The sequence below is a fragment of the Oncorhynchus clarkii genome, chromosome 28 (genome assembly GCF_045791955.1).
Source record: "Oncorhynchus clarkii lewisi isolate Uvic-CL-2024 chromosome 28, UVic_Ocla_1.0, whole genome shotgun sequence".
NCBI lineage: Eukaryota > Metazoa > Chordata > Actinopteri > Salmoniformes > Salmonidae > Oncorhynchus > Oncorhynchus clarkii.
In genome coordinates this window covers 21,034,192-21,058,440 of record NC_092174.1, presented here as the reverse complement: position 1 = coordinate 21,058,440, position 24,249 = coordinate 21,034,192, and the positions used below count along the sequence as shown (strand labels likewise).

General features: G+C 40.3%; 2 protein-coding genes and 1 pseudogene across 2 annotated transcripts; 1 reads left to right on the top strand and 2 right to left on the bottom strand.

The window, feature by feature from the left end:
- Nucleotides 1-4,532: 4,532 nt before the first annotated feature.
- On the top strand, nucleotides 4,533-9,271 carry LOC139386622 (dynein light chain Tctex-type 5). The gene is made up of 2 exons (XM_071132351.1): nucleotides 4,533-4,643; nucleotides 5,409-9,271. The coding sequence occupies exon 2, from the start codon at nucleotides 5,421-5,423 to the stop codon at nucleotides 6,129-6,131; it is 711 nt and encodes a 236-aa protein (XP_070988452.1). The 5' UTR covers nucleotides 4,533-4,643; nucleotides 5,409-5,420; the 3' UTR covers nucleotides 6,132-9,271.
- Nucleotides 9,123-16,884, bottom strand: LOC139386621 (serine/threonine-protein kinase PLK3-like). Its single transcript, XM_071132349.1, has 15 exons — nucleotides 16,580-16,884; nucleotides 15,581-15,688; nucleotides 15,362-15,478; nucleotides 15,134-15,263; nucleotides 14,843-14,930; nucleotides 14,647-14,742; nucleotides 14,170-14,368; nucleotides 13,697-13,823; nucleotides 13,486-13,595; nucleotides 12,836-12,959; nucleotides 12,475-12,558; nucleotides 12,219-12,381; nucleotides 11,943-12,072; nucleotides 11,600-11,710; nucleotides 9,123-11,469 (listed from the first exon to the last, which is right to left on the bottom strand). The coding sequence occupies exons 1-15, from the start codon at nucleotides 16,784-16,786 to the stop codon at nucleotides 11,275-11,277; spliced, it is 1,989 nt and encodes a 662-aa protein (XP_070988450.1). The 5' UTR covers nucleotides 16,787-16,884; the 3' UTR covers nucleotides 9,123-11,274.
- A 1,628-nt stretch (nucleotides 16,885-18,512) lies between these two features.
- LOC139386728 (calcyclin-binding protein-like) lies at nucleotides 18,513-23,171 on the bottom strand (annotated as a pseudogene).
- Nucleotides 23,172-24,249: the final 1,078 nt, after the last annotated feature.

The following is a 24,249-nucleotide window of genomic DNA, read 5'->3' as shown; positions in this document are numbered from 1 at the left end:
ATCTTGCGCCACTCGGGAGCATCCTCACCCACTGAGCACCGGTCGACACCAGATATCCATGAAGTAGTTGAAATTTGGTCAGTTCGCCCTGGCCTTGATTGAAAGTAGTAGTTCAATAACCAAAAGCGATTTTTTTCAAAGTCAAGGTATCATATCATGTTTTGTTAAACTTTGAAATCAATGGTTTTTGTTTGGCATACATTATAAGTAAAAAGTCTCAGGGCAATTCCGTTACTGTGGAATTTCCCATATGTAACAATAGTGTGAAGGTGGTCAATTTCACTCCAACCATCTTAAATGAGGAATATTGTAGTGGACAGCTCACGAGACAGAGTCTGTATCCCAATTGGCACCCTATTCCCTACATAGTGAACTACATTTGGGACGCACACCTACTAGAGCTGCTCTACTTCTCTGCTGACTCTTCTATGACAAATGAATGAAGTCATTCATTCCCATTTCCCTCCCTCACATGATGAGCTCCATGCCTCCAGAAGAAATCCACCATGTCTAAAACAAACATGGCCTCCATTAGTCTTCTACGAGGGGGAAAAAAAGCATTCCATGTCTTCCACTCTGATCCTCCTCTCCTCACAATGGCTGCTTATCTGCCTGGCCTCTCCCTGCCCAGCAGCAGCACCTCTGTTCAGAGGAAGCTAGTGTCAGTCAATCCTCCATAACCCACCCACCCAGTCCAGACCAATTCCCAGCCACCCACATAGACCCTGCTTTTTTTTTGTAAGGAAAGCACCGAACACCATAATAGAAGGCAATGATCTGGCTGCCTTTCCCAGAGCTGCCATGTGGCTGGGAAAACACAAGTTAATAATTAGGAACATTCTCCGACCCCCAGAACCAAATGTCTGAATGCCTTTTTCCAAATGTTTTACTTCCTGGCGGGGTAGTTTTCATAGCCTTCTGTGGATGCTGTCATACTAGGAAGTCATGCTAATCAGTAGACAGGGATAAATGAGGACAGGGCCGGAAGTAGTATAGTCAAAACAGAGGACTGATAGAATATTCTAGAACAGGTCCAGGATCAATTCGGGGAAAAACTATAATCAGAGAGAAGTGAAGTTATTGGTAACTCACTCCACTCATGTCACTTCTTGTAAGTCGCTCGGAATAAGGCGTCTGCTAAATGAATAAAAAGTAGAAACATTTTAATAAGGAGGGGGAAAGGGAGCTAGGTTTTCCTCTGTTGTTCTGATGAGTAACAGAGGGAAGGATCTGAGAAAGAAAAGGCAGAGCACATCCTGCTGTGGTCTTCCAGAGTGACGTTGCTCTCCCTGTGTGATTCAGTCCTCGTGGGCCGCTGAAGTAGTAAATAGCACATCTATGACATCAGCCAGTGAATCCCAGGCCGACTGAGAATAAATTGATTGCATTCACTTGAGCTAAGCAGGGATCACATAAGGGGTAATATGGGAGTAACTAGGATGTGGAAGAGTGAATAAAGTTCCACCACCAACAAAAAACACAATTGAATCCCTGCTCAAGAGCATTTAATAAAAACAACGTTCAGTTAGCACTCAACCCAACGCAACATATAGAAATACAATGGAGGGCACAAATTAAATGTAAAGAATAATGCATATTCACAAACAAATCAGTTGGCATATAGACCAAAATTCTAAACAAAATCACCACATATCAAGAAACCATGAAACCATGTGGGTTACAAACATGTCCCACAAACAGCTATGAGGTTATTTAGTTGATTCTTCCTGTCTCTAATAAACATTTACATTCTATATTTTCTTCCCTTTTTAACCTTTATCTGACCAGGTCGGTCAGTTCTGAACTAGTTGTCAGTTGATTATATCTCTTCTGCAAAGTTATAAATACAGGGTCATATGCAAATACAATCCATTGAACTTACTTCTGCAATATTGCATTTGACATTCAAATGATCCTCCCTGAATGTACAGCCATGATTATATTGGATTGTATTGGAATGAAAGAAATACATAACATCAAGCTTTGAAACAGATGCTTTGTTCTCCTTAGGGGACTCAGCAAATACTTACCAGAAATAGAATCTCTCCAATAGAGGCTCTCCAAATGGGCTTCCAGGTAACTCACCAAGCAGATTGTAATGATAGGGTACTCCCATGTGTACACATGTGAGAGGATGGCAACCTGGCCAAAAATAGCACAGATGAATAGCTGCTGAAATCCTTCAGCTTACTGCAGAAGGTCAAAATACAGGATGCAAACATCCAATCACTGTGGGTTGTCAACACACTTTAATGATGCCTATTGTATACTTCAGAGCTCATGTAGAAGCCATAATTAAAAGAGATGAAATATGCATCATCTCAACTCAAGATGAGCAATTCAAGGCAACATAATTCATCAGTTTCATAATGGATAAAAAACTGTTAGTGGGTTTGGCTGCTATTACAGTTGTGCTTCATAGCCAGTTAGTGATTTACTTCACATTTCCTTGATACCAAAAAGGTAAATTGTGCAACATGGAGATACGTTTCTTTTTGTCAAGATGCAACAAGGTATGTCAGTGTATAGAAAGCTCATGTTCATCTTCCACAGTATTTAAATGTACAATTCTGTGAAAAGGACCTTGTTATTAAAATGCAGAATTCATATCAATTCAAGTTATCTAAGTCTCTGGCAACAGCAATGTGCAGCTATGTTGAGTAATAGACAAAAGTTATTGATTTGGATTCCCAAATGACCAATGTATGAATGAAAAGGTGGAAAGAACACTAATATACTGATCCATCAGGATTAGATGAAAGTTTCAACCTAATTTCTGAACAATCTAAGGGTGTTAGTGACACAGGGCTGGCTGGTGATTCTATGTCATTACAGGCTGCTTGTTTACGGTCCTTTGTCAAATGGGCCATTGAAACATATCTATATGACTGAAGTGGTCGGAGCCAATACCTCTTTTCTTCTAGCCTGGTTAAACCAGACTAGTACTACACATATCAGTTTGGATTACAGGCTACTTACATCCCACTCCATCAAATAGATTGCTCTTAAACTGTAACAAACTTTTTTTTTTAAATGTCCCTCTTTTCAATCAAGGCAAAAGCAAACAAAACCCCACCTTAGAAAGTCTTCAACGTCTAACAGAAAAGTTCCCGTAACTATAAACATATTTTCCCTTCAAAGGAGAAGTCATCAACCTCTCCCATCTGTTTGTTCAACTCCAGAGTTATTGATTATATTGATATTACAATATATATATTATATTGATATTGATTAGCTTCCACCGACAGACATGCCCAGGCTTGCCAATGTTACAGGTATAGCTCCATAACCACCTCACTGTTAGGATGATAACCTGTTATTTTTAAATGAGAGAGAGAGAGAGAGAGAGAGAGAGAGAGAGAGAGAGAGAGAGAGAGAGAGAGAGAGAGAGAGAGCAGACACCCTCAATTTCCATGATGATGATACTGTAAGACATAGCATATCCCTGATTCATCCCTTCATACCTTCAGGGGTCCTCAGAACTATTCTGTAGTCATGAAAATAGGAAGGAGGTGGTAAAGCACAGTATAGTACCTGCGACTGTGAGAAGATAGCATTGTTAATTAGGAAAATGAATTAGACGGTGCTCTGCTCATTAGTGCCTCTGCCCTTCTACTCTTCCTCTGACGTCAGAATGTTAAACACCCTAGGCACAAACAGATGGATGGCACAATTACTCTCATGCTTTGGGGATATTTTTGGTTAGAGGAAAACATTTTCTCATTTGCACTGTCGCATAATTCTGAATGCCCTGAAATGAAAAGCTAAAGCCACGTTGCAATTAAGCATTTGGAATGGCACATTTAGCTTTCACTCTCTTCATGGGTGCCAGATGCCTTTTGATGACCACCTGCTAGTGCCCCAGTTCAGATGCTTGGACGTCTTTTAGGATCAAGAGAAAGATACTCCAGAGTTAGCTGGATTCCCAGTCCACATCATACAAACTATCTTCAATTTGTCTCTGTTAATCTGTGTGTACTGCATCGCCCTTGTGGCCAACCCAAATGATCTTATATGCATACATGCTTACATCTACATTCTTACATGTACATTTTGTGTTGTGTTTTATGAGTCCAAAGCCGTGGTATTATAGGGAAGGACACCTGTCAATCATGCATGGAACTCAGAATCAAATTGTCCAATGCTAATGGTGTCTCCAACACCAATGCCATTGGTAATATAGCAATGAAATACCCACATGAAATGACTGATCCTTTTCACTATTGAATTTGTTGACACTGTCATATTCATCCATTCGTATTTCGATTGCTTAATCGAATGATTCCAAAGACAGCAAACACAGACAAGCCCATTGATTCAGAAGGTCACTGTTCAGGTTGAAGAAAACAATTTGCCATGACAACAGCAGAGGACGTGGCAGTAAGCCAGAGACTGCACATCTCTCCCAGGGAATGATTGCTTAGCTCTCAGCCTGTTGTAGTTGCTGACCTGCACTGGCCTTCTAGCCAATAATTTACCCACAGTGGCTTGCTGAGAACCCAACTAGTAAAACTCCTGTTGGTGGGTTGGCCAGTGTTCGCCTGATAACTTTCCTTAGCATGCAGAGGAGCGAGTGTCTGAGTCACAAAGCTTTTGCGGGAGAGTTGATCATCATACAGTAGTCTCTCCGGTGATTTTAAAAGGTAAGGTTATACTTATATTTTACTGTTGTTATTGGTTGTGGTCACAGTATTTTGTTATTATTCGGGGTGTGGTAAAGCTAATGTTGCTAATGCAACTGGCAGCATGATTGACTCATTTGAAAAACGGGAAGGTTGTAGGCAACATAATTGGATTGTATATAGTGTGACATGCAACATAACTCGTTTTTTAAGGAAACAAAACTTCCCCATGGCATCATAGTATATGTAAAAATGATTTCCCTTTGGTTTGTTTAAAGAGCACATTTTCTAACCTACTATTGTATGCTTCAGCACTTGTCCTTTGAATAGTTGACCTTAATCTCACATACATAGTTTTAAAGATGTTATTTAAAGCTACTGATAAGCACAAGTGGAAATTGTAAATGAAGGTATTTTAGCCATCATGCTGATAGGAACTCTCATGGGGGTATTAGGGGTGGATGGAATTAGCAAAGTGGTTAAATTTAGGACATACAGCGATGTGGACCAAAATGCTCTGGATTATGTTCATTCAGAAAGAACTGGTGAAATGGTGTTCTTTGTGTCTTATTTCCATTTAATGTAAAGGCGATTTTTATTCTCCACATGCAGAAAGGGAGATGTTTACTAATATGATAGACAAGACTTAGGGCAGCACTCTGAAAATCCATAGTTCAGGACAGATTGATTCCTCTGGCAAATAACAGTGATGCAAATTAATGTGATTAAATGAATGCACCGGCAAGCAACTGCATCCTTGAACAGTACAGTGCCCTCGACTTTCAGGTTTGGCTCGAAATGACGACCCAGCAGCCCCCTCTCTCCCAGGAGATTCTGGCTCAGTGTAACCAGCAGGCCATGGAACCATGGGGCTCCCGGAAGCTTCGCCAGAGCCGCCAAGGCTCCATCTCCACCCTCCGCAGCTCCCTGTCTAGAGACCAACAGCAGCAGCAGCATCCTCGGTACCCTCTTTTACTCCCAAGGGGCTTCCTCCCTATCGAGTCCTCATCCAGGAGGCCCAATATCAGCAACCCAAACTCCCCTTTCATACGCCGGGACTTGGTCGCCCTGACCAAGCGTTTTTCTTTTGGCGGTTGGCTTCAGGGCAGTCGGGCCAGTTTCTCTGGTTTGCCCCTCCATCAGCCTGTCCAGCTAGAGAACACCTATAAGACTGAACCAGAGAAGGGATGTCTTTTTAAAGCCAGTAAGGTCCAGAAGCTTGTGCAAGCCATGCTGGATAGTTATCTGGATGGGGCCAGCTATACCGCAGCCTCAGGCAGCCATCTTAGCCAGATTCTGTCAGACATGGTGAAGAGCAAAGTGAAAGAGATGATTCCTCCGCGGTACAAGCTGGTGTGTCAGGTGGTGGTGGGGCAGAACAGGAACCAGGGTCTACGAGTGGCCAGTCGCTGTCTTTGGGACTCGCAACATGATGACTTTGCAGTTGCCATGTTCCAAAACCATTCTCTTTTCACGTTGGTCATAGTCCATGGAGTTTACTGTGAGTGAGTCATACGCACTGGCAACAACTATACTGAACAAAAATATAAATGCAACATGTAAAGTGATGGTCCCATGATTCATGAGCTGAAACAAAAGCTCCCAGAAATGGTCCATAGGCACAAAAAGTTTATTTCTCTCAAATTTTGTGCACAAATTTGTTGACATCCTTGTGAGCATTTGCCAAGTTAATACATCCACCTGATAGGTGTGGCATATCAAGAAGCAGATAAAAAGCATGATTCTTACTCAAGTGAACCTTGTGCTGGGGACAAAAAAAGGCCACAAAAATGTTCTCACGTCTCAAGTTGAGGGAGAGCGCAATTGGCATGCTGACTACAGGAATGTCCACCAGAACTGTTGCCAGAGAATTTAATGTTTATTTCACAAGCCTCCAGAAACATTTTAAAGAAACTGTCAGAAATTGTCTCAGGAAAGCTCATCTACGTGTTCGGTGTAGTAACCGACTACAGTGGGAAAATGCTGACCTTCGATGGCCACTAGCACACTGGGGAAGGGTGCTCTTCACCGATGAATCCTGGTTTCAACTGTACCGGGCAAAAGGCAGTGTGTATGGCTTCGTGTGAGCGAGCAGTTTGCAGATGTCAACATTGTGAACAGAGTGTACCATGGTGGCGGTGGGGTTATGTTATGGGCAGGCATAAGCTACGGACAACGAACAAAATTGCATTTTATCAATGGCAATTTGAATGCACAGAGATACCATGACAAGATCGAGGCCTATTGTCGTGCCATTCATCTGCCATCACTTCATGATTCAGCATGATAATGCACTGTTCCATGTCGCAAGGATATATTCACAATTCCTGGAAGCTGAAGATGTCTATTCTTCCACAGCCTCCATAATCACCAAACATGTCAACAATTGAGCATGTTTGGGATGCTCTGGATTGATGTGTACGTGTTCCAGGTCCCGCCAATATCCAGCAACTTTGCACAGCCATTGAAAAGGAACAGGACACCATTCCACAGGCCACAAACAGCCTGATCCACTCTATGCGAAGTTGATGTGTCACGCTGCATGAGGCAAATGGTCACACCAGAAACTGACTGGTTCTCTAATTTGCACCCCTACTTTTATGTTTTTTATTTTAAAGGTACAATTGAAGTCAGAAGTTTACATACACCTTAGCCAAATACATTTGAACTCAGTTTTTCATAATTCCTGACATTTAATCCAAGTAAGAATTCCCTGTCTTAGATCAGTTAGGATCACTACTTTATTTAAAAATGTGAAATGTCAGAATAATAATAAAGAGAATGATTAATTTCAGCTTTTATTTCTTTCATCACATTCCTAGTGGGTCTGAAGTTTACATACCCTCAATTAGTATTTGGTAGCATTGCCTTTGGATTGTTTAACTTGGGGTCAAACGTTTCGGGTAGCCTTGGGTGAATTTTCGCTCATTCCTCCTGACAGAGTTGGTGCAACTGAGTCAGGTTTGTAGGCCTCCTTGCTCGCACACACTTTTTCAGTTATGCCCACAAATTTTCAATACGATTGAGGTCAGGACTTTGTGATGGCCACTCTAATACCTTGACTTTGTTGTCCTTTTTGCCATTTTGCCATTTGCGACCAAGCTTTAACTTCCTGACTGATGTCTTGAGGGTTATGTTGCTTCAATATATTCACATAATTTTCCCTCATGATGCCTACTATTTTGTGAAGTGCACCAGTCCCTCCTACAGTAAAGCACCCCCACAACATGTTGCTGCCACCCCCGTGCTTCACAGTTGGGATGGTGTTCTCCGGCTTGCAAGCCTAATTTTTCCTTCAAATATAACAATGGTCAAGATGGCCAAACAGTTTTTTTTTTTTTGTTTCATCAGATCAGAGGACATTTCTCCAAAAGGTACGATCTTTGTCCCGATGTGCAATTGCAAACCATAGTCTGGCTTTTTTATGTCAGTTTTGGAGCAGCGGCTTCTTCCTTGCTGAGCGACCTTTCAGGTAATGTCGATATTGGACTCGTTTTTACTGTGGATATATACTTTGTACCCGTTTCCACCAGCATCTTCACAAGGTCCTTTGCTGCTGTTCTGGAATTTATTTGCACTTTTCACATAAAAATACATTCTCTAGGAGACAGAACGCGTCTCCTTCTTGAGCGGTATGATGGCTACGTGGTCCCATGGTGTTTATACTTGCGTACTATTGTTTGTACAGATGAACGTGGTACCTTCGGGCATTTGGAAATTTCTCCCAAGGATGAACCAGACTAGGAGGTCAACATTTTTTTTTCCACCGAGGTCTTGGCAGATTTATTTTGATTCTCCCATGTCAAGCATAGAGGCACTGAGTTTGAAGGTAGGCCTTAAAATACATTCACAGGTACACCTCCAATTGACTCGAATGTGAATTAGCCTTTCAGAAGCTTAAGCCACGACATCATTTTCTGGAATTTTCCAAGCTTTTTAATGTGTGTATGTAAATGTATGACCCACTGGAATTGTGATGAAATAATGTCTAAACAATTAAAAAATGTATTGCGTCATGCAAAGTGAATGTCCTAACCGACTTGCCAAAACTACAGTTCAAGAAAATTGTGGAGGGGTTGAAAAACAAGTTAATGACTCCGACCTAGGTGTATGCAAACTGACGACTTCAACTGTGACAAGATACATATGTATTTCCAGTCTTGTGCAGGCTATAGATTAGGGCCTAACAAAATTCACAAGACAGATCTCATAACTCAGTAAAATCTTTGAAATTGTTACATTTATATTTTTGTTCAGCGTAGATCCAAATTGCTGCTTATAAGTAGCTAGTCCACCTGGTTGAACACTGATAGTCTTAGTTCCTAGGGCCAGAATATGTCAACTCTGGTGTATGGCAAAGACTAGTTTGAGAATTAATTTGTATTTCACCAACACCATTGCCAAATGTGCTTATTGTACAAATTTTAAGCTCATGGGACACAAAAAGCTTACTTGTATTTTGATGGATCAGGCAATTGTCAAAGACTTCCAAATGATCAATGTGATTACCATAAACTTTATTTTCCTCCATTCGCCCAAATACAGTACATAATGATCATATCACATGTCAAGACCATAGAATTACACATTAATAAATAAAATAAATAGACAACATTTGTCAAAAAAATAAAGGTTCTTCTGAAAAAGCAGATGCTTTCACAATGTTGTATTTTTGAAAAGACAATACCCGGAAGTTGTATAATACTTGCACTCAGGGGGTCACAGTTTAAGGATACAACTCTTGGCAGACACAGCCGGCAAGGTAAACCAAAGAGGGATGAGTACAGTATGACAAAATGCAATTTTACATATTGACAGGTTTATCATACCATTCTACCAAACGCTTATACCAGGTAGAGACTAGTGCTTCATTTTAATTTAACCAATTCCATGTAAAAAAGTATTTGCCTCCATAGCCCATTTCCCATGACACCACAACCTGACATTCAAAAGGGCTGTTATTGCACAATACAGAATTCTCAAAAAGGCACTTTATCCCTTTTGCCAAACAGCAATGCAATTTAGCAAAGCCAATTTCAACTGAACACAGAAAAAATAAACTATTAGGGCGATTCCACGGCAACATAAGACAAAATATATTTTTGATCTCATTGTTCTGGCACTTCTCAGAGACCTCATTGGGCAAAAGGCTGTTTCACATTTGCAACTTCAGAAAATCCTGATGAGTGGCCATTTGTAGACCTATACACATGCCTCCTGCAAGACCTTATGATCCGGACATGATAGACATCTTGGTGTTGTTACACTCCTTATTGTGCGCCAACATGTCAAGATTTTGAAACACATTTTCACATTAAAAATATTAGTATGAATCTCTCAAAGCACCGTTTTTGATTTTGTTAATTTTAATACCATGTTTGGAACAAAACACACCACATACAAGTATATCAAATTTCCACAGTGTGGTCTAGTAATTCTGAAGATATCAATTTTATGAGCACCACCAAAACAGTGAATGGTGATTTGTTGAATGTGCAATCCTAAAAGGAGGGCTGTGGTTGGTATAATGACCTATGTAATTTCCTTAAAAGTACAAGAGCCCACTGGAAGTGTGATTTGTTTGAAGAGTATTTGGTTCCAAACTATGTCTAAAAATAAGATAAATCAAAACAGGTACTTTGAGATAATGCTAAATGTCTCAAACATGAAGTGATATTTTTTCCCCAGAATTGAGATATTCCATATTTTAGAGCACACTAAGGAGAATAATGAAACGAAGACATTGTCTGCATCATGTACAGTTCACAGATCATAAGGTCTTACAAGAGGCATGTATAGGTCTAAAAAAAGCAACTCATTTGTGAAACTTTTCATACAAATGTAAAAATATGGTCAAATATACTTCTGCCCAATAACATTGGTGAGAATTACCAGAACATGCCAAAAATATTTTTGGGCAATGCTGGCATGAGTTGCACATTAACCAGTTAAGGTTAAAATAATTATATTTTGGTATCTATAGCTAAAAACTGAACAAAAATTCAGCAACTTGTGGTAAAATTACTGCCAATCCAAAGAAATATAAGAGATTGTGCAAATAGTGTCACGCTCATTGCCCTCCTTATGCCATTGTGTACCAATTAGTGAAGTTCAATTATCATAAAAGGCAAGTGAAGTCAAAGCATGAAAAGCAGAAGAGCCCCTTTTCACACAGCTTTTCAACCACAATGGGGCTGGTCACTAGGCAGCTTGTGATCCCAGCCTGACATTTTCAGAATCAGGTCTGAGCATCTACTCAGAGAACAGGGTCAGGTTGTTTGTGCGCATGGAGTCAAGACAGTAGTGTGTTACTGTTGTCAGGCTTCATCCAAAAAGAATAACTGAAAAAGATAGATGTGCACCATAGTCCAAAGAGGCCAGACACTAGCCGAAGATAGGAGACTCCCTGAATTAACAGAGCCTCCTGGTTATTTGCTCCCAGTGGAAGCAGAAAGCAGCGGGTTGATTGGCTGATGCTTGTGGATAGAGCCAGGCGTTATGGCACTGGGGTGAAGTTTTCCCTAGGTACAGATCCAGGATCAGCTTCCCCTCCCCCATTCTAAACCTTCACCATGGGGGAATTCAAAACTGACCCTAGATCAGCATTTACGGGAAACTTCACCTTACTCTGGAGCTGTGAGGCAGGAGTCCATTATGAATCCGCGCGGTGTTCGAGCAGCTGGACCACGTAACGCATGCGGTGCCGCAGCTCGGCAGAACAGCCCATCTCTGACAACATGCTCAGGAGGTAGGTGTAGGACACGCGCTCTCGGCTGATGTAGGTCAGTAGGTAGGAGCCAGAAGACTTGCACAGGATGATCTTGGTGTGGTCAGTGTAGAAATTCACCTGTGAGAAAAGGATGGTAAACGCACAATAAGACAAAGGGAATTTTGTACAATATAATTACAGTGAGTGGTGTATAACAGAGTGTTCAATTGTGCTACGCAAAGCACAGAAGTGTTTCAGTCAGTCTTACCTGCAGGGTACCGTTGTTGAAGAGCATCACCAGAGCATGGTCGGTCTTCACCCACTGCAGAAGGAGCGGTGGCTGGGAGGGAGGCTGTTCTTCACAGTGGAGGTCTCCACCCTGGAAAAGAGAAAGAATTACATTCAAATCCCACTTAGATCAGCAAACTGCAAGCTGATTACTGATACTCTGATGAGATAAAATGACTGTCTGAGTTTCAAATGGCAACCAACTCACCATGAAATGCACTACTCTTGACCAGGGCTCATAGGTATTTGGTCAAAAGTAGAGTACTAATGAAACAGGGTACCATTTGGGAGGCAACCTATAACTTCCTTCTCCAATGCCTTACCTCCATGAGGTTCTGTTCCATGTAGTTGGCCATAAGCTCCACAATCTGCTTCTGGCTGCAGAGCTGCTCTGGTAAAGCACTGGCCTGGAAGGTGAAGTGTTTGTTGTTGGTCATGCAGTAGTGCACAGTCCTATGGAGAAGACAATGGAGATACATTAGACAAGGGTTTGAAACAATCAAAAGGCTACAAAATGAGCACAAGTAGGGTTTGTTCAAAGGATTAAAATAAGGATAATAACTGCTTGAATATTACTCAATTAGTTGAAGGGCTCTTACTTGCGCTGATCACACAGACTCAAGTGTGTCCCCTCGTTGAAGAGCACACCAATGTCTTGATTTGAGAGCTGGTAGCCAAAGCCATATTTATTGGAATAATCAACCCATTTTGTGACCCAGATAAATGATTTGGGTCTGGAGAGACAAGGTGGATTTCTTGTAGCTGGAGAGGAAAAGACTTAAGAATTTCAGTATAACCATTTAAATTCCATTTAAACATACTGAATACTAGCTTGCAGAGGGGCTGAAAGCTCACCTGCAGGCATAGCAGACAAACAGCTGTTGAGGACCTTCATGGCTGAGTCTGCGATCGCAGCAGGGGTAACGCCATCTTCACACGCTGGAGAGAAATGAGAGGGTGAGGTTTAATTTACCACCACCAACAGTCTGACTCAACCACTTATCAGGTCCATGAGCTCAGATACGAAACGATCAGTGCATTCAAGCCACTTCAAAAGCGATCAATTTGGATACACCAAAAAGACAAGTGAAAGGCTGTTTCACAGTATAGGTATGGAAAAGGACTTCACCTTAAAATAATCTATATTTAAAGCATTGATCATGTTCAGTAAAACTGATGATTGGCGTTAAATCAAACAGCCAGAGTAGCGACTTACGTTCTGTGCTGCTGGCCACCGTGCCTTTAAAGGAGCCTGATGCTGCGGACTTCCTGGACTCTTCCTCAGCTGGAGTATCCAGCGGACCAGAGCTGACTTGCTGGCCTACTGTGGGAGTGGGAGGCTGAAACAGGAAACAGCTTTCATGAGCATCAGGAAACAAACAAAGACTGGTTTTCCTTCCTTTAAATCTGACCCAAAAAGCAAAGAATGGCACATAAATCAAATGCAGTTGTACTGAATCAGAGCACCGCTAGGGAAACAGATGTCAGGGGGCTGTGAGAACAAGGATTAGCAGTGTGCATATACTGCTGCACATTCATTCTATTCCACAGTCCTGTTTATTTTTTACATTTTTAAATGTGGTCAATCAAGCCATCACCCAGTCTCTCCATATGTCTTCTGGCTAAAATAGGATTCTGCTAAGTACAGTAGAAAACTATTCTGAGAGATTTACTATTATAGCAACCCCATAACAGTCCCTTGCTAAGCTCGGTCCTCAGCTAATGCATCTCAGCTAACAAGAGGAAGTGCAAAATGGCTGAATACTTAAAGTAATTAAACATGTCTAGCCTATGCTATAAACTATCTAGCCTATACTACAGAAAAACTTTTACGGTACCATGTGTTGTCATGTGCAAAGTACATACCTCATTGGCTCCAACTGTTTTATAGCTTATCTGGCGACTAATGGAGCATTTGACGATGCCAGACACAAGCTTGGAGATGCTCTCCCGCTCTTCACAATGGCTGTTATCCACTATAAAACAAACATGTTCAATTAAACTCTGATTCTAAGGTTAATCCTGGGGTTAGGCTGCAGCCTTTTGAAGGTCAGTCATGACTTGCCACAATGCTTACCTTTGGATTTTCTCTTTCCAAAAAGACTCTTGGCCATCTTGGTGAAAAACTTCTTGGCAGGGCTGGGCAGGTTGAGCTCTGGCACTGTCACACAGCTGCTGGGAGGCAGCTTGTCTGGGGTGAAAGCCTATAAGAGGGAGAGAAGAGGTTTAGGACAGGGAAAATGCAAGGTCGGCACTTCAAAAATCAAACACTTAGCACAATGAATACTGACATCCTGTCGAGATCTCTTCAGTCAGTGGCCATGTGCTATTATTCAGTGTTGCTCTTTAGAAAGTACACTTTATAGCCAAGGCTGAGGCCTCTAATTGTACCCAAATGTCATCCCAAGATCAAGCAGCATAAACCAATTAGAAAGTCACTCAAAACACAAATCAAGGCTGATTAGACTAAAAATGTAATCCAATAAGTAAAAAAGCTATAGGAATTGGTGCTATAAATTCTAGCCTAATTCCAGGGCATAGGTGACATACTTTTGTGAAGAATTGGTGGTTGAGGATTTGGTCCAGTGTGAGGCGGTCGCTGGGGTTCTTCTGCAGAATGCCAGAGATGAGTTTCTGAGCAGCAGGGGACAGGGTTGAGGGCAGGTTGTATTTCACTTCCTTTATACACTTGTACGTCTCCTTCAGATCAAGGGTTTCAAAGGGAGGGTTCCCACACATCAGCGTGTACCTGGTTAAAGACAAGACTAATCCGTAAGTCTCCCAAATGCCAATTGAGTTCAACTGTTGACATATGCTTAATTTGAGTAAGGTTATACAAGCCTAAACTAGCTTAGCAATGGCCTACCTCATAACTATAAAACAACTTTTTGCATATGTGAAATTCTGTACATGCTTTAAACGTTCAAGCGCCAAGTATGAGCTGTAGATCAGTCAACAGCAAGTATGCGCCAAGTCAAATACAACGTAGCTCAGACACCACAAAACCACCATTTTAAGTATACTTACATTACACAACCTAGTGACCAGATGTCAGACTCTGTTCCATGGCCCTGCCTGTTCAACACCTCAGGTGCAAGGTAGTTAGGTGTTCCACATATAGTTCTGAGGAGAAACAGGTTTGCGTTAGAGGTGTTCACTTCAGATTGCCGGAATATTATTTTTTCCTTCCCAGCCAAAGGACATATTCCATCAGTTGACTTACTTCTTCCTCTGCTCAACTGGTTCCAACTTTGCTGCCAGGCCGAAGTCCCCTAACCGCAACTCCATGTTCTCATTCACAAAGAAATTCCCTGCAAGAGCAACATTTGTCAAATTCCTTTTTTCCCCCCTAGGCCTCCCATGAGGAATAGGCACACACCTGAAATGTCTTGACATGAAACTACAACCAAATAGGAAATTCTAAATATACCATTGACATTTTCTAAATGGCTGAACTGAATGAGATAGATGGTGGTAAAATAATAAATATGATATTTGACAAATCACTATATACCTAATTTGAGATCCCTGTGAAGGATTCCCCTATTGTGAAGGTACTTCAGCCCAGAAATGATCTGCCGGAGGTAGTACCGCACTTCTGGGTCTGTCAGTGTGTGTCTTGCTTTCCAAATGTGTGCCAGGGACTGCGAAGACAAGATGAGAATTCTGTCAGTACCCAGCAAACACCCTTCAGAATGCCTGCACACGCTGTACCATAACAGAAAGCAGCAGCACAGCTCACCTTTCTACTGCAGAGTTCAAGGAAAATATAGATGTTGTCTTGGTCTTCAAAATGATGGGAGAACTTGACCACATGCTTGTGATGAAGGGTTTTGTGAAGCTCGATTTCATTTGTTATCTGACAGAAAAATTATGAAACTGTTAACCAGAATATAAATAGGAATAGAGACCACTTTTGAAAACAGTTGATCTGTAGATCTACATTCAAATGTTTCCTTACCTTATCTCTCTGATGAGGTTTTGACACCCTGCTCTGTGGTATCACCTTTACAGCATACATTTTCTTGTTAGAAAGATCTGTCATTTCATAGCATCGTGCAAAGCCACCCTTAGAAGAAACACGACAAATCAGCATCAGACTATTTTCTAGCCATAAAATAACATTAATGGGATTTTCACAATGTTGGTTTGGCTGCCATTCAACACTAGGCTGCTTGTTTGTATTGTATATCCAATGACGTATGTTCAAACCATATACCTCGTACAGAATTGTGACGCTTTCCTTTCATCAAATACATTCGATATTTATTAGTACCTGTGTTAAACACATTTAATTTAGAATTAAATGAAATTATTATATTTAGGTAACGCCACAATCATTAACAATTATTTGTTTCTCACATGCAGCAGCAAAGACTGAGGCAACGATGTTTAGACAGTGACACCGCGCTTGTGTTGATACATTTAGAATATATACACTTAGAATATATACATTATATCAACAAATGACTGACCAGTGACAAGTAGGGCGTTAGAATACATTATTGCACTGGCAAAATAATGTAGTCTAGACTCATGACGGGTGGTATTTGAAGTGGCTGGTTTTACGATTAGCCAATGTGCCAATTTCCACCACCTCAGTCACAAGAGATAATACATAAACATCGATATTTGGGCTAGTAGACTAGATTAATGCACATGAGGGGCACATCTCCCTATACTCGTCGTGAGAGAGAAAGACTAGGATAAAGTTAGTCATATCCAACACCGCACGAGGTAATTATCCCGCAACATTCACATGTGACTAACGTGTAACTTTGTAGAACATGCGACCTAACCGTGAACAAATCATGTCAATGAATGAAAACTGACAACGTAACACTGACGCGGCAATCTCCAATTTCTTTAGACTACTACCATCGGACCACATCGTCACCAGAATTGTGTACAAACAATTGAATTCGGTAAGATACATAATCCATAGAGCAAATTGATATACCTTTCCCAGAAGCTTTCCTTTGCTGTAAGACTTCCCTGTCTTGGAATCTGTCACCACCTGGGCGAGTTCTGGTTTGATTTGTTCTGATTTAGTCCTGTTCGGTTTAGTAGGAGGAATAACTTCACGTTCTGGACAAGGTTTGAATAGATTCGGATTCATCGTGAGACATGAACTACCCTGAGAGGTGGCGAAACATGGGGTATCCATTCTTCCAAAATAAATATTTTCCAACAATCCTCTGATTCAACGATTGATCCTTTCAGCGGAGTCGTGTCCTCAAACCCAATTCGTATCCATCTGACATGACCGCGCAGAAAATTCCTCAACTATATAAACTATCCCTGACGTCATGGAGGGCGGGTGAATAGGTGGTGCATTACTGAAATGAACCAATCCTATTTGCTCGAAATACTTCTCAATCAAAGATGATTTAAATGATTCGTGTGCTTAAATGTGCTTTTCATATGTGCGTGAAATACTGAATGAACGAATGAACAATGCATCCAGTCACGTGACTGCATTGATTCAACTGCTGTTGAATGAGGGGATTTTGTTTTAGGCATGGAGGTTTTGAACCACTCTTTAATTTTTTAAAATATATTTTTACATTTGTATTATCAGAGAAACACATAACTCTATCAAAGCACATTACACTTATGCTCTATCAACACGATATTCTATATACCAAGATGAAATAAATATGTATTCATTTATTCTCTTATTAGTAGGATTTTGTCTTAGAAATTGAAATATGTAACCTGTATTTTTGGAAATTAAATTACTGTAATAGATGTTTCTTTAAAAAACTGAAGACAACAATCAATCAACAGCATTTTATCATATTGACTTCAGTGCCATTATCACGAGGCTGAACATGAGGCTGCCAACTCATTTCACGTCTGACAGTGAAAGGAAGTGGTTCGAGATGCCATCTGGTGGAGTAAACATTGAATGGTTTCAGCATGAACTACTACGTGAAAATTGTATCCATCTGACATGCGCAGCTGCGTTTCCTTCATATAAAGCCATTTTCTTTCAGTAGGGATAGGGATTAGGGAATCATCTCACCAGTGCCTGTTCTGGCTGGGTGACTACAGTATTTGGGAACACCTAGGATAATCCTTTCTCAATTTGACATGTTGAGCAGCTGTGTTCAAAACAGAATGTTTGGCAGCTAGAAAGCTGATCCCTTGTTTTAGGGATAAAATACATTTTTATTCGTAAAATGTTGCTCTTTTTAATAAAGATCCAGCTAATCATTGGCCCCTCAGTAAACCCCCCTGTAATTTGAACCACAAGAAATCCCCTGTTCATGTAAATGTCTCTGGGGTTTGCATCTTGATCACTTAGCTTGCGTTTCAGAACCAGACCATGGAAGGCTACTAGAAACAATTCTTAAATCATATATTTTTAATAGTAACCATTATTTCACTAGGCAAGAACAAATTCTTATTTACCATGATGGGTTAACTGCCTTGTTCAGAAGTAGAACAACAGATTTTTACCTTGTCAGCTCAGGGATTTGATCCAGCAACTGTTCGGTTACTAGTCCAATGCTCTAACCACTAGGCTAACCGCCACCCCAACTAGGGACCATTCGTGTGTAAGGTGAACGTGATAACTACTACACTAGGGAAACACGTTAGAGTGGATAACTTTTACATTTCATTCTGAAATATATATATGTACATGAGTGCAACAATTTTCATTTTCACAAACATACTTTGTGATCTACCTAATAAAGTTGGACTTTTAACAGTTATTTTCTTTTTGGAATGATTTGAACAGGAAGGAACATCTCTGCAAACTTTCATTTTCAGTCAGTTCAAGGACTTTTAAGAGGCCAATGGAATGCAAAGTCATCAATGAACGAAAATAAAAAAAACTTAGGAAGGACTGGAAGGCTGGTAGGTTTTTAGGGTGTGGATCAGGTTCAAAACATGTCCATGTTGCCCATGTCTCCATCTCTTTTGGATTTCTTGTCTTGGGACTCAGACCAGGCCTTGTTGTTGCTGTGCTTCATCTCATTGTGCCCCTCAGAGTACATATTTTTCAGCATGCTCATTAGTTCATCGCTAGGATCAGCATTCTCGTCTGGCTTTACAGTGGGTTTTTAGTATTCCATGTATTACTCTAAAAGGTGCTGTCAGTAAACATCTTGAACAGGGTTGAAGGTACGTTAAAACGTCTTGGTGACAGGGGGCAGTATTTTCACGTCCGGATGAAATGCATGCCCAAATTCAACTGTCTGCTACTCATCCCCAGAAGATAAGATATGCATATTATTAGTAGATTTGGATAGACAACACTCTGAAGTTTCTAAAACTGTTTGAATCATGTCTGTGAATATAACAGAACTTATTTAGCAGGTGAAACCCCGAGGACAAACCATTCAGATTTTGTTTTTGAGGTCACTCTCTTTTCAATGTGTTTTCATTGGGAATCCAGATTTCTAAGGGATCGTCTTGCAGTTCCTGTCGCTTCCACTGGATATCAACAGTCTTTAGAAATTGGTTCAGGTTTTTCCTTTGTGGAATGAAGAAGTAGCCCTGTTCAGAACGAGGGTAACCTCTATACTGTTAGATAGAGGCGCGTGACCAGAAAGCTAGCTACAGTTTGTTTTCCTCCTATATTGAACACAGATCATCCCGTCTTCAATTTTATCGATTATTTACGTTACAAAATACCTAAAGTTGTATTACAAAAGTAGTTTGAAATGTTTTGGCAATGTTTACAGGTAACTTTTGAGATATTTTGTAGTCACGTTGCGCAAGTTGGAACCAGTGTTTTTCTGGATCAAACGCGCCAAATATATCGACGGAATTAATCGAACAAAAGGACCATTTGTGATGTTTATGAGACATATTGGAGTGCCAACAAAAGAAGCTCGTCAAAGGTAAGGCGTGAATTATATTTTTATTTCTGCATTTTGTGTCGCGCCTGCAGGGTTGAAATATGCTTCTCTCTTTGTTTACGGAGGTGCTATCCGCAGATAATAGCATCGTTTGCTTTCGCCGAAAAGCCTTTTTGAAATCTGTCATATTGGCTGGATTCACAACACGTGTAGCTTTAATTTGTTATCTTGCATGTGTGATTTCATGAAAGTTTGATTTTTATAGTAATTTATTTGAATTTGGCGCTCTGCATTTTCACTGGCTTTTGGCCAGGTGGGACGCTAGCGTCCCACATATCCAAGAGAGGTTATTAAAGCTCAATATCCATTACAACATTTTGATCCAATTCTGTTCGTCTTCTTCTGACACATTACCAGGACCATATCAGTTTTAACCTATAAAAAAAGAAGGATATCACGAGAGGTGTCATTTACAGACTTTGCCTACATAAGACAATGCAGCAAAGGTATTGTGGTCCACAATCATGATGAAAATCTAAAACAATAAAACACACCTTTTTAGAGCTGTTCTGAACATCAATAGTATAAAGAAAATGGTTGATAGTCATTTGATGGTTCTTCCCATCCAAATATTTTACAAGTAAAACGAAATACCTGTAATAGGAAAAAATGAAGACACATTATACAAATTTAAACTTAGGCAGTGTTGATGAAGAGATGAAAGGGGATTGAAACATTTATAATTGTAACACAACAAAAGCATAGCCCTATTTCTCTGTAAAGTGACCTTCACATTTTCTGGTGCAATGTTGTGTACTCGATTGAGGGTGATGTACATTTTGATTTTTAATTGGTCCCACCCTGCATTATAGAAGAACGTACACTACCATTGAAAAGTTTGGGGTCACTTAGAAAATGTCCTTGTTTTTGAAAGAAAATCACATTTTTTGCCCATTAAAACAACATCAAATTGATCAGAAATACAGTGTAGACATTGTTAATGTTGTAAATGACTACTGTAGCTGGAAACGGCAGATTTTTTTATGGAATATCTACATAGGTGTACAGAAGCCCATTATCAGCAACCATCACTCCTGTGTTCCATTGGCACGTTGTGTTAGCTAATCCAAGTTTATCATTTTAAAAGGCTAATTGATCATTAGAAAACCCCTTTTGCAATTATGTTAGCACAGCTGAAAACTGTTCTGATTAAAAAAGCAATCTTATTTAGACTATTTGAGAATCTGGAGCGTCAGCATTTGTGGATTCGATTACAGGCTGAAAATGGCCAGAAACAAAGACCTTTCTTCTGAAACTTGTCAGTCTATTCTTGTTCTGAGAAATTAAGGCTATTACATGCAAGAAATTGCCAAGCAACTGAAGACCTGGTACAACGCTGTGTACTACTCCCTCCACAGAACAGCGGAAACGGACTTTAAGCAGAATAGAAAGGGGAGTGGGAGGTCCCGGTGCACAACTGAGCAAGAGGACAAGTACATTAGAGTGTCTAGTTTGAGAAAAAGATGCCTCACAAGTCCTCAACTGATAGCTTCACTAAATAGTACCCGCAAAACACCAGTCTCAACGTCAACAGTGAAGAGGCGACTCCGGGATGCTTGCCTTCTAGGCAGAGTTCCTCTACCCAGTGTCTGTGTTCTTTTGCCAATCTTAATCATTTATTTTCATTGGCCAGTCTGAGATTCGTCTTTTTCTTTGCAACTCTGCCTAGAAGACATGCATCCTACATGTTTTATATTAGTGTTTGCTAGCTGAGCTGCTAGCAAAGTAATGTATCCTTTTAGATATTACAAAAGCAGTACCATAATATATTTTTTTACTGTGTATGCTTTTGAGGCAGAAGTTGGGTCTGCCTCCCCTTTTGCCTGCTGCTCCTTATGATGTTGCTTCACTGAAATCTTCTTCTGTTCCAGTTAAAGGAAATCCAAAGCACGCTCTTTATCAGACTTCTCCAGAAAACTGGTGACTTCCTGCAAGTCAGCTAACTTTAGCTTGCTAATGAACGATAACATCACAGATAACACATTTCATTGGTAGAATTCTGAATAATCGCCCACAAGGCCTGAAAACTGGCCGCCCAAAAATTTGCGCCGTAAGAGAGAAGTTGCCACATTTATCCAATAAACCCTTTTTCCATAACGTTATCGAGCGTATTAAGAATTAATATCAACGTAATTTTTAATGACGTAGTCTACGAAACAAAATTCAGTTTTCCATTAAAATAATAATTATTACAAGTTTAAGAATATGTTGCAAGAGAAAATATAAATCGCCCTTACTAAACTCTCCAGATCATTTTCCATCAATGGATGTCGATTTAACATCTTTTGACTGCTATGATTAAGCAATAAGGCCTTAGGAGGTGTGGTATATGGCCAATATACCACGGCTAGGGGCTGTTCTTAGGACATAGCCCTTAGCTGGTTACCAACATAATTAGAATAGTAAAAAGTATGTTTTTGTCATTTCTCTGGTACATGTCTGATATACCATGGCGTTCAACCAATCAGATAAATCCGTCAGGAGAGTTTGAGTGATGAAAGTTGGACTGAGGATATCTCAATCTCTGTGCAAGAAACACTTGGACAAACTTCCAAATACGAATGTTAGGCTATTTTCTGGCAATTGTGCTGTTATTATGTGCCAGATGTTGACCACAAACTTTTATTAAGGGCCTATTTGCGAGATTGACTTGTTATAGGCATAGGCTACTGACTAAAATCTGGGTTTATAATTGCAATTCAACTTTGCCATGGTTTGCTGAGCTAGATGCAGGAAGCCTGTAGCCCTGTGAAAGGCCAACATGCCAACATCTAATTTCAGGGAAAAGTCTACAATGAAACTGATATTAAATGTAGAGAATGATACATTTGCAATAGAGCTGTGACCATGATCACAATTGATAACTTCAAATTTAATTAACTAAACATGGCCATTAATAAAATGTAATGAACTAAACATGCCCATTAATAATTGCATAATAACACAAGGCAACAACAAAAAACTTTTTTTATAGAATATTTTGATATTTATTACAACACTCCAAATTTTGCCAAAGCATATTCTGTAGGAGGGGTTAATGTGAAATCAAATAATTTAACATGATTTAAACGAATCGGGTCATGAACATATGGATTTTGAAATGAACAAGGGAGAGGTTAAACATAGGCTAAGTCTGGCATGAACTTATTCCTACACTTTACAATAACTCTGTTGCAGTGGTGTTAGGTATTCTCTGTATAGACTATTCCCTCCATCGTGACACTGCTGCCCAGTTGAAGAGCTTGTGATCTCCATGCAGCACCACAGCACCATGCGCCTTCAGAAAGGCACCACTCAGCCTCAGAAGATGCCCTTCTGGAGGCATGCAGTCATAGTCATTATACCCTTAATGTAGGTCTTGTCACACCCTGATCTGTTTCACCTGTCCCTGTGATTGTCTCCACCCCCTCCAGGTGTCACTTATTTTCCTCAGTGTATTTATCTCTGTGTTTCCTGTCTCTCTGTGCCAGTTCATCTTGTATGTTCCAAGTCAACCAGAGTGTTTTTCCTGTGCTCCTGCCTTTTCTATTCTCTTTTGCTAGTCCTCCCGGTTTTGACCCTTGCCTGTTTTCTGGATGCCTGCCTAACCATTCTGCCTGCCCTGACCTCTAGCCTGCCTGCCACACTGTACCTCCTGGACTTTGAACTGGTTTTGACCTTTTGCCCGTCCACAACCATTCTCTTGCCAACCCCTTTTGGATTATTAATAAATATCCAAGACTTAAACCATCTGCCTCCCGTCTGCATTTGGGTCTCGCCTTGTGCCCTTATAGGTCTATTTGCCTACTAGCCAAATAAAGTGCAGAGCGTGCAACTCGTCGTTCAAACATATTTGAACATTTAATTCATCCTTCATTCAGTTCAGTCAGTATGTCATCCATTTGGTCTGAGTTGCAATAGGAACTAAATCAAAGAGAATAGAACAGTCATCCATTTGTCTATTGAAATCCATATGTATTCACAATTATCTAAATTCTCAAAAGTTCTTTAGCCTATCATTTTGACAATTACATTTTTAATTTAGGCCTATCCCCCCCAAAAAATAGTCCTTCAACTTGTAGGCATTGCAATTTAGGCTATAATTTTGCGTACTGGTGTTTTGCAGAATAATTTCAGAACTCAATTTGTGTTTTTATTAGAGTGCTCCCCTAAAAAGAGATCCTAGCTCACAGGCCTCTAAATATAGCCTCTAAATAAATGTTAAACAAAATAGTTGAAAAAGCACATGCAGTGGCTGATAGGGAAAACATATCTGGCAATAAGAATAGGCTATATATATAGTCTTGACCATTTGGAACCCCTTGCCTATTTTACTCAGGACAGGTTATAAGCCAAGACTTAATCAATATTTAGTTTTGTCTCATTTATTGATATGGATCTAGCCTCTGCGTGATGAGGTGGTGCAACGCAAATGGCTATAGCAAGCTTACATTCCACAGAGTAGAATTCACAAATACAATAGTCAAAATGCCTAATATAAGGCCTACAGTCCGTGCTCCCAAATACTGGAAAAAGTGTGATACATTACATTACATGATCACCATAATAGTCCCATGCGGCTATAACAATGTATTATGCAATTATATAGCGATTAAATAACACACAACAAACAGCATGGCCTATTTAGATATCGGAACAGGCATGGCCTTAATCATATTTACTTTCTTTTTTGCAGCTCAGGTGGCTATTCTAGACAAGGCCAATCTGTGTCTTTATTATTCTCACACAAGTCATTTCCTGAAGGTCCAAGCCTATA